Raw genomic sequence first — 10,727 nt, forward strand, 5'->3', positions numbered from 1 at the left:
GCAAATGACAATGCATTGTGTTTTTCGAAATGTCTTTGGCATTGTTTTGTACACTTTGTGTCTACCTTTGTGATTTACATTTTTTTTGTAATTCTCTTTTACGCACTGGGTTTTACGAATCGTGTTTTGTCTTACTATATGTTTCCACCCGTCGTGTGCCGCCGCAACGCGCGGCAGGCAAAATCCTAGTTATTACTTATTTTAGAAGTTGCACCACAAAAACAAACACTTAAATTGTTAGTTTAAGTATAATATTATTATATTTAAAAAAAAAACAAATTGTTGTGATGCTTTACCATATGATTATATTGTTTATCGTTATAGATTTATAATGAACATTGTGTTATTTTACCATTATAATTTATAATAGTGTACCAGAACACTGCCTTTCAAAAAGAAAAAAATGGCACCAGAACACAAGGTGCAACTTTCCCTATATATGAACAAAAACACCTTTCAACAAGTGTTAAGCTATATTTTACATATAACAAAAATAATAATAAATTAGATGTCAACTTTATTATTCTATACATCGTCACGTTTACAAGAATCGTATACGTCAAAATCTAAGAAAATTATAGATGTGTTGTCTTTCGTACGCTGTGATCTAGCCTCACCCAACAACGCCTCGGCAATCCTTTCTGTTGAACTATGTTCAGAACTCGCAGCATTTCTCTCTCTTTCCTGCAGAAAAGAAAAAAACTCATGTTACAAGTGACTTGATAAGAACTAATCGCTTTTGGTTTTGGATGAATGTGTAACCTGATGGACAATTTGCATGGCCTTCTTCGTGTTAACCACGTCCCAAAACCCGTCACTGCATTCAATTCAAAACCATTTTAACTTCAGACAAGTACAACACGAACCAGTTTCATACCCTAAAGCCTAAACCCAATGTTCATATTCAATACTAAAAACCTTTAACAAACTGAATCATTCTTCACAAGTAGAACCAAGCAGGCTCCCCTTGGCTTGAAATTTAAACGAGCAAGCTCGTTTGTTACAAGTAGGGGTGAGCATACGAAAACCGAAAACCAAACTGAAATTAACTGAAACCGACTTAACCGATAGGTTACGGTTAAGATATGGCCGAAACCGAATCATTCGGTTATGGTTTTGGTTTGCCCTTCTTCCATAACCCAAATAACCGAAACTGAACCGATAGTTATATAGTTATGTGTTTTTCATGTATATCCATGTATTTGAAACATATTTTCATGTAATTCACGTATTTTGCATGTATTTGAACCACATTTTCATGTATTTCCTGGGTATTTCATGTATTTTTCATGTGATCTCATGGATTTGTGTGCTTGAAAATGGTTCAAAACACTTGACCAACTATTTTAAGTTTATCATTTACAAAAGTTTTGTTTTTGGTAATTAACCGAACATAACCGAAACCGAACCGATAACCGAAATATTAACCGAATTAACCAAACCGACTTAACCGATCGGTTTCGGTTATAGTTTTTGCTAAAACCGAAATTCGGTTATCGGTTCCAGTTATTTGTAATAAACCAGACATTTGCTCACCCCTAGTTACATGTTGATTTCAAGCAAGCTATAAAGCATAAAATATTAACTTTACCTGGCCATTATAGCAAAATCACGGCTTTCTGAATTCATGTACACGACCTGACTTATGTAAGGTTCAGAACTAAATCGCGCATCTTGCTGCTTAAGAAACTTGTCTCCCAGCATTCGTCCAAGGTTTAACCCTGAACGTGTATCCAAACTTGCTTATTGAATAAAGAAAGTAATAAGTAGTTAAAGATGCGTAATTATTTATAACAAACCCTCGATTACCGCATAGTCGTGTTTCCCCGTCCTTGAGTGGTTCTCCAGCTGCTGCCATCCGCAGTCTTTCAGTGTGACTGGATATGCGATGGTCTTCCGACATCTTAACGAGTTGCCCTTCGATACTGCACAGTAATACCAAGGCTCAATGTTAACAAAACACAACAAATCATTAACAATGAAAATGTATGAGCACAAGATATACTTTGCAATACAGCTTGAATCTCCAACATTTGCACATTGAGCAAAGTAATTGTCATGACCATCAGCCCATATTAGAAGCACTGTTGCAGTACAACCCTGAAAACAGTTCGATTAGTAACTTAAATCATCATAAGGGTTAACGACATTGCCCGTTTGCCCTTTTATCAAATAAAGATCAAAGTGGAGCTTTATGTTAAATGCATTGTTGTCAATAGCTGCTATAGCGACCGCTATAGCGCGCTATGTAGCGAGGCGACCAAGTGTCGCTATCTGGGTCATAGCAACCAATAGCGTGCATAGCGACAGTTAGGTTTTTTTTATGTAAATAGCAATTAGATAAAGCTAAGCTGGATTTACAGGTTTTTGTTAAATATACATGTAAAATGGCATATATACCAAGGTATTTTGATATAATATACATATAAAATTTTCAAAATTCTTTTTCTAGTGTATCGCTATTTATAAAATAGCGGTCACTATGTGTCGCTATTCGCTATGTAGCATATAGGTCCCTTGTCGCTATTTGTCGCTATTCGCTAAATGTTAATCAACTTCACAATGAAATATTACAACTTTTAGCATAAAAACTGAACTTCTACAGTTTTACTAAATACATAAAAATATAACAAAATACATAGGATAAATTATAATCAATAAGTGATCCACATATTTGAAGACGAGATAATTTGAATAATTATACATACTATAAAATATAAATATGCTATTTTGTCCCATCAACCAACTTTGGCCCCTCAACTTTGGCATTAACTAACTTTAACCCCTCAACTTTAATAATGACATGTTTAGCCCCTTAACTAAAACAACATTAGCCAATCAACTTTAATAATAAACAACTTTAACCCCTCAACTTTAGTAATGACATGTTTAACCGCTCAATTTTAATAATGACATGTTTAGCCCCTTAACTACATCAAACAACGTCAGCCCCTCAACTTTAATAATAAACAACTTTAGCCCCTCAACTTTAATAATGACATGTTTAGCCGCTTGACTAAAACATCATACAACTTTAACTCTCGTGATTTGCTTATTTTCATCTAAGTTTCGAACCCACTGCGGAGCGCGGGTGGTAACCCACTAGTTTATAATCAATATGCGATCCTAATATTTAAAGATATTAAGATAGAACATATTTGAACTTATACAGAAGTGAAGGGAGGGGAAAACCTCATATAAGTGGTCCAAATGCGCTTCTGTTTGAGAGAACGCTTCTCGAAGAACATCTGAAGCATCACACCGTGAAAAAACCTTCTCTCTTCTAAGCGTATCTGATAAGATTCTAGTAACCATCTCAGGCATTAATCTGCAGAAAAAAAAATACAAAAAATATAAATAAATAAGCCTCCGCAAATCACAACGCAGATCAAATGGGCACATGAAAAAAAAAGTTAGCTAATAGGGTAATTCGGTTTCACTTAATTCGGTTGTTGCTCACATTTCGGTTCGGTTTACTCAATTATCGGCCCAAATTTTGGGTTTCGGGCCTTTCGGCCCAACAAACATCATCTCTTTAGTTTGTGTGCACATATTTCGCTTAGACCTATGTCTAATAAACATCAATTTACGCCTTAAGTCAGACACATGTCACACATCTTATTTACTAAATAAACTACTTATTGCTAAAACAATAAAAATATATTAAAAAATTAACGGAATACAAACTTGCTGGCAGATGAGGCAGCAGCCACTCCGCCATGCCCGTCACATATGCCAAACAGTCCAAACTGCAAATGAAACATTGTATATATTACTAGCTTTTTGAATAACGAGCATAAGTTTGAAGTAATGAATTGGAGAATTAGGGTACCTGATCAGCCCCCGACAAAGGCCAATGGCAATAGCATACATCTTCCATTGGTAGTTTCTTACCACCTCTACGCGCACACATTGGATCTGACACTACTCCAATTCCAAATGGAAGCTTATTAATTTGAACCTGCAAATTGATCCAAAACGTACTGATTTTTAAAATAAATGTGAGAGTAAGCTTTGAATGAACTTAGGTAAGGGAAGTATTTTCACATGATAAAGGTATATAGTACGGGTTTAGGATGAGCAAATGGTACCCGGTACCGGTACCGAATTTACCGAACCGGATACATTTTCGGTACCGATTTGGTACCGACTTTTGACATTTTCGGTACCGGTATTTACCGGTTTTTACCCTCAAATACCAGTACCGTACCGGTACCGAACCGTACCGTACCGTACCGGTATCGAACTGTACCGTACCCGGGTATATTCGGTACCGGTACCAGTACCTACTTTTGGGGATTTTCGGTACCGGTACTTTCGGTTCCGGTACCGAGCTCTTCCCTAGACTACGGGTTACTTTCATTCTCCCTGTTACGCTATTAAAATAATAAAAATAATAAATCTATAAAAAAATCCATGTGGTTAGAATTGCAAACGAACTAAATTTTCAGCGAACAGTTCGTGAACCATTAGGGGGGGCAGTTTGTTTGTGTTTGTTCATTTAATTTAATAAATGAACAAACGCGAACAAGAAATTTCGTTCATTTAGTTAAATGAACAGACATGAACAGAGGCCGTGTTCGTTCATTTATGTTCGTCAACGTACGTTAACATGTTCCTTTATGCTCGTTTGTGTTTGATAGTCTATTAGTGTTTTTAACTTTTATATTTTATTTAAATACTTAAAAATTTCCGATAAATAAAATATTTAATAAGTATCTACTGTATTATATATTATGTTCATGAACACTTGTTTGTGTTCGTTTGTTTTCATTTGTGTTCATGAACGTTTGTTTGCATTCGTTACCTAAAATTAACAAGCGAACACGTTCATAATCTCGTTCGGAAAGTGTTCATGAACAGCTTGTGAACACATATATTTTCTTAACAAACAAACACTTCGGTTCGTTTGCAGCCCTACATGTGTAATGATGTGAATGTGTATACATAATAATGAATAAGCATAAAAGTAAAACTTGGCATGTTGACTCACGGATATCTTTGAAGTTGTGCCAAGAGTGATTACGTCTCCGCTACTCAGCTCCACCGGATCACCCCAGTTTCTACTACCGGTTTGAGGATGGTGAACTGCGCGTGAATTCAAGAGAGTTCCGTTCAAGCTACCCATGTCAACCAGCTCCCATTTCAACTTCTGAAATAAATATGCATGATAAAATTAGTGATTCAATCTCGACACCCAGGCCTGTAAAACGAACTGAACGTTCATGTACTTGTTCGGCGGGAAGTTCGTTTATTAATAAACGAACGAACATGAACACATTTTTTGTTCGTGATCATCCGTTTATGTTTGTTTATTTACATTTGTTTATGTTCGTTTCAATTTATATACATAAGTAGTTATAATTATTTATAAAATATTAAACATAAAAGAAACTTTCTAACTACTTATACTTCATCATCATCATCATCATCATACTCAGTAAATCCCACCAATAGCAAAGCTAAGGTAGGGTCTGAGGAGGGTAAGATGTAGACAGCCTTACCTCTACCCCATAGGAATAGAGAGGCTATTTTCAGTGAGACCCCCGACTCCATAGTAGTTTTGCATCAAGCCTTAGACACAAGGTGCATAACTCTCGGCAAAAAGGCCGATTAGTGCATGTACACCCTTGTCTTTCGGCTATCAACGCCACTACATGATGCATGATTAACCGTTCCCCGCTTTTACCGTTATTTTCATGATATTAGTAAAATAAGGTTAAAATTAGTGCAATTCCACCCCCCCCCCCCAGGGCCCACACATATATACATTATGCGTGCACACCGCAAGCGGGGCGTTAACTACTTATACTTATAATTATATAAATATTAAACATAAAAGAAACCTTCTAACTACTTATACAAATATATAATTGGTAATTAGACTTTCCAGTAATAAAAATGGGTTTTCCAATGGAATTGTATTAATCATAGTTGTTAAAAGCCATCGCCTCTTGCGCCTAGGCCCAATTTCCCAGCGAGGCGAGCCAATTGCGCCTTAAGTCGAGGCAATTGCGCTTTAATTCTCCATGTGATGGTTCATGCGCAGATTCCGGCCAAATTCTCTAAATTCCAGCAAGATTACAGCTAGATTTCTACTTTTATCTAATGAAATGAAACTACTTTTCTACACTAATAAACTAGCATTTTATAACTTTTGGTACTAAATAGACGATACTAAATGTTTATAAAAATAGTATTAATTTTCTGTTATACAAAAATATTTTAATTTTTTTATTGTGCGCTTTTTTTTTCTCAGGCCCACGCTTTATTTGCGCCTTGCGCCTAGGCCCCAAGCGAGGCCTATGCGCCTTGGGTGCGCCTAACGCCTTTAATAACTATGGTATTAATCACTAATTTACATAAATATCACTTTATGTTTGTTTATATTTAGTCAATTATGTTCATTTATGTTTCTTCAATTATGTTCATTTGTGTTGTTTATTGTTTGGTAAATGTTTGGTAAATTATGTTCGTTGAAGTTTGTTTGTTTATGTTCGTTTACGTTCGTTGAAGTTTGGTAAATGTTTGGTAAACAAATGAACATAAACGAACACGAACATGCTCATTTTCTTAATAAACGAACATGAACAAATAAATGTGTCCGATTATATGTTCGGTTAAAGTTAAATGAACAAACACGAACACGCCTTTGTTCATGTACGCCTTTGTTCATGTTCGTTCAGTTCATTTACGGGCCTATGACAACACCAGATAAAGGAAGCAAGTATAATAGGCTCTTACATTCAGGTTCCAGTTAATCATGCTATGCTTTCCCGATACTTCAGAATCTACAACTAATACATCACTTGGTGAAACTCTTCCGAGAGTCAACGGGAGCTTAGACCTGTCTGTTGATTGTACAAAGTAATGTGCACCGCACGACGGACCAGATATAACCTCCAAATTAAGGATGCTTCCTGCACTTCTAACAGAAATACTTGATGACACGTCTCGCAAATTCAACCAACAAGAGACAGAATCATGGAACAAGTGGCTTAAAAACTAATCTCACAAGCATAGAAAGAAGAAATTACTTTGATATGCAGAAGACCTAGATACTGACTGACTGGAACTACCATTATTATTCGATCTGTAACTCGTATCATCCTTTGCATCGTATTTTAGTTCTCCGGAAGGACGCTTTAAAGTTTGACCAATCACAACACCCTCAGAATGGTCAGACATATCAAACATAAGGGTGTCACCTGGAAAGAGTGTATGAAGAATGAAGATCGATTCTGTTTACTGTCAAAAACTTTACTCATGACAAAATAAAATGAACCATGCTATACCATGTGACAATTGCGAAGGAGTGGGTGGAAGCCTGTGTTTATGAGTGGGGCCATGGGTTCGCGGTGAACTGAGATGCAGCCCATCAGTTTGATGACATGAATCTTCAGAAGCGGAATTGCTAGAATGCTCAGTGATGTTGCTCTCTAAATCTTGAGAAACGAGAGGCTGTTGTACGTCTTCGTCAACCTAAACAGGATATCAGACTGTGTGTAAGCAGCAAGATATACAACAATGCAAACGTAGCAGACATATATTTCATGAAATTGTTCAAAAGAATCACAATTTAAGCAGCCTGTTGGCAGGGTTATACAATTTTCTTTTTTCTTATTTCCCTTAAAGCAAATCATGGACAAGAAAATATAAACAAACACCAACAAGATGTAAAAAAAATTCAAATCAGCATGCCTTTCAGATTACGATACGCTAAATTCACTAATAAACGCCGTAGCTCTATGCAACAATAGGCTAAAATAAATGATGTCATGACCTTAGCATGGATTATTATAATTATTTAAATATCACGTCTATACCACAACATTTACAGTAAAGACATTATATATACCCATAACGAACCACTGTAGAAACAGAATATATTCAACATTCCATACTGGATTGATGAGTAAGTGAGGCTATGAAATCATATTTTAGGTCTAAACATTCGAGTAAAACTTGTTGATAGAGATACATCATTAAATCAACTTGCTACTTAAATTACCCACAACATATATTTCCTTGTTCATCTACTCTAACGGTGGTACTCTCTTGTACATGTTGGTTTAAGATGACGACATTATTGTTACCATTAATAATCAGAAAACTATGAATCACGTTGAATTACGTTTGGGTGTTGCTTTTGAGATCTCAGAGTCACAGACTAAGTAGGCAGTTCTTTTCAAATGGCACCCTACCTCGCCCTGATATCACTTCACAGTTAACAAAGTGTACTAGTTTATGCATTTTCCATAAGATAAGCATTGGTTTGCTGTCCTACCATAGTGTATTGATTCGCCATGCCTCTAGACTCAATCCTCATTCAAACCTCTAACGATGCCTATTGATAAAAAGAAAAGCAGAACAAAATTCAAAAGGCAGTCTTAGATTTAAACGGGGTTCACATGGGGGTGCTAATCTTACTTCATGCACAACCCGTAAACAACAAAATTTTTATAGATCCTCTAATGAATCAGAGTGCAAAGCACGTGTAAATGCAGTTGCTCAACTTGATTAGCTTCAAGCTCTTCATCATAAACTTACAAGTTTCTTTCACCAAAACAACCTCTGATATAATGATATTCTAGTGTGATGAATGATGATATTGGAGCAACTTATCTCTCCGCTAATCCAATAACTCATGCTAGTAAAAAACATGTTAGAGATGATTTCCACTTCATTTGTAAAAAGCTCTCATATAAAAATATTTGAATTTCGATCAAACTCATTTCTACAAACAATAAGAGTGCAAATGTTTTCTGTAAACCGATCTCAACTCCCTACAGTTCAAATTGTGTATTAAACTAATACTGTTTCTATGTTTGTTAGATAAAGTGAGGATACCTAAGTGTAGCTTGGTAAACTATATTAACTCTATTGTATTCCTTGATCAGTCAATGAAAATCAATTATCTTTTGGTGGATCGGCATATGGTAAGAAGAAACTGACACTCATAGCCCACCACTTATTTAAGGCAACCAATTTATGCTGAATGAGGCCACACAACTTGACTTTCTAATTCAAATTAAAATTGATGATTTAGTTTAACTTCATTCCTCACATAAAAAACACAACTACAAAAATAAATAAACAAACATATGTATAGTGCAATATTAATTCAATCTTAGTTGCATGTAAAGTAGTGCTAGACTACTAGTGTACTTCAGATGGTTCCACTAAAATGAACAAAGTTACAGGACCTATGAAGGTATTGCTCAAAATAATAAAGAGAGTTGCTTCCTTAAACTCCCCAAAAAAGAATCACGATCCAGCTTGTTCTATCCTTCTTTCTTATTTCCTATACCGTTCAAAAGTGCAGATCATGCTACTTGCTAATAGCAAAGTGTGAGATATGTTCGATTAAACCAACCAGGTGCCTTTTCTTGTATGCATCATTATGTGAAGTTGATACTTAAGTTTACAAGGTTATTATGTGCATCAGTGTTGTTAACATTGACATTAAGGTCTGATTAGAGTTTTTATCAAATGAATACATACAAAACGTATCGAAAACCGACCAAATCAATAACAGCATCAACATTCCCAGTCTCTTCTACTAAACCTTGTTCATAAATGTGCATACTTGATCGATACAAAACAACCTCACATCGTTCATTTAATCATGTATTCAATAACACACGATTACAAGAATTTAAATTCTAACAAACATCACCGCAACAAGATCAGATCGCAAGTTGAGATTCATTTGAAAAAAAAAATAAAAGAAGAACAAAAACCCTAAAAAGAAAAATCATACAATAAGAAATGATGCAATTGATCAACGATGAAATGAGAAACATACATCGGAGGATGCGGTGGCCTTGATGGTCTGCGAACGGAGATTACGAGAGAAAAATCGCCATGGTTTACAGGCGATGAAAATGATGAGGAGGAGGATGAGGAGGAGCGTGGAGAGGAGGAGGAGGAGGTAGGGTAGTAGAGCGGCGTGTGTGGTGGCAATGCCATGAACCACCGCCATGATCGGCTGCATCGCCATCGTTAGGGTTGAGATGTATCTATAGGTCTATCTGTCTGTGTCCGAGCCCTCACCCTGGGCGCAGGTGTCTCGATGAGTATCGTGAACCACGATTTGAGATGATTCCACTGAAATGAGGGATAGGTTTTGACTAATTGGTGTGGTTGTATGGTTAGGTGGATTCGAACACCAAACTCTTTTAGTCTATCGTGTTTGGAGTTATTGTTCGATACAGGGTGAGCAAATTAACCACCATAATCAATAATCAAACCATAACTGACATAACTAAACTGCTATTAACCAATAACCAACATAACTGATGGCAACATAACTGATGGTTATGATTATGAAACTTTGATTAACCGACCAATTGGTTATGGTTATGGTTATGAAGCTTTGGTTAACCGAAATAACCGAATCGAATTTGTAATGTTAACTCTATATAATGGATTTATGTTTTACGGTAACCATATAGAGGTTTTTTTACTAAGATAAACGTATGTTAGTAACAAAAATGATCTTGATATACATGACTACAAGCCCCTTATTTTGATGAAGAGCTTAGGTGTTATGATCGTAATTTTTTTTTTTTTGTTAAGAATTGCCTTACTAAAAAGAATCACACATCCGTACTTTAACCAAAAAGTGTAGTCTTGGTTATCTTGTAAAAGAGTGCTCAAGCTTTGTCCATACTGTGAACACCCCTATTTATTTCAAACCTTGTTCGAAATTTACGACGGATAAC

The 10,727-nt window shown here is 35.9% G+C and overlaps 1 protein-coding gene across 1 annotated transcript; it reads right to left on the reverse strand.

The window, feature by feature from the left end:
- Positions 1–417: 417 nt before the first annotated feature.
- Positions 418–10,125, reverse strand: LOC110898350 (protein phosphatase 2C 70). Its single transcript, XM_022145123.2, has 13 exons — positions 9,809–10,125; positions 7,296–7,482; positions 7,038–7,208; positions 6,745–6,920; positions 4,994–5,152; positions 3,833–3,961; positions 3,688–3,749; positions 3,193–3,328; positions 2,006–2,100; positions 1,810–1,925; positions 1,592–1,721; positions 763–817; positions 418–684 (listed from the first exon to the last, which is right to left on the reverse strand). The coding sequence occupies exons 1-13, from the start codon at positions 10,001–10,003 to the stop codon at positions 526–528; spliced, it is 1,770 nt and encodes a 589-aa protein (XP_022000815.1). The 5' UTR covers positions 10,004–10,125; the 3' UTR covers positions 418–525.
- Between the last annotated feature and the right edge of the window lie 602 nt (positions 10,126–10,727).

The sequence above is a fragment of the Helianthus annuus genome, chromosome 6 (assembly GCF_002127325.2).
Source record: "Helianthus annuus cultivar XRQ/B chromosome 6, HanXRQr2.0-SUNRISE, whole genome shotgun sequence".
Taxonomy (NCBI): domain Eukaryota; kingdom Viridiplantae; phylum Streptophyta; class Magnoliopsida; order Asterales; family Asteraceae; genus Helianthus; species Helianthus annuus.

Coding starts and splice junctions, on each gene's coding strand:
- LOC110898350 (XM_022145123.2), bottom strand. CDS start 10,003: ATGGCGATGCAGCCGATCATGGCGGTGGTTCATGGCATTGCCACCACA. Junction 5,153..6,744: donor TGATTAACTGGAACCTGAAT/GTAAGAGCCTAT, acceptor TATTTATTTCAG/AAGTTGAAATGGGAGCTGGT. Junction 1,722..1,809: donor CGGGGAAACACGACTATGCG/GTAATCGAGGGT, acceptor ATACACGTTCAG/GGTTAAACCTTGGACGAATG.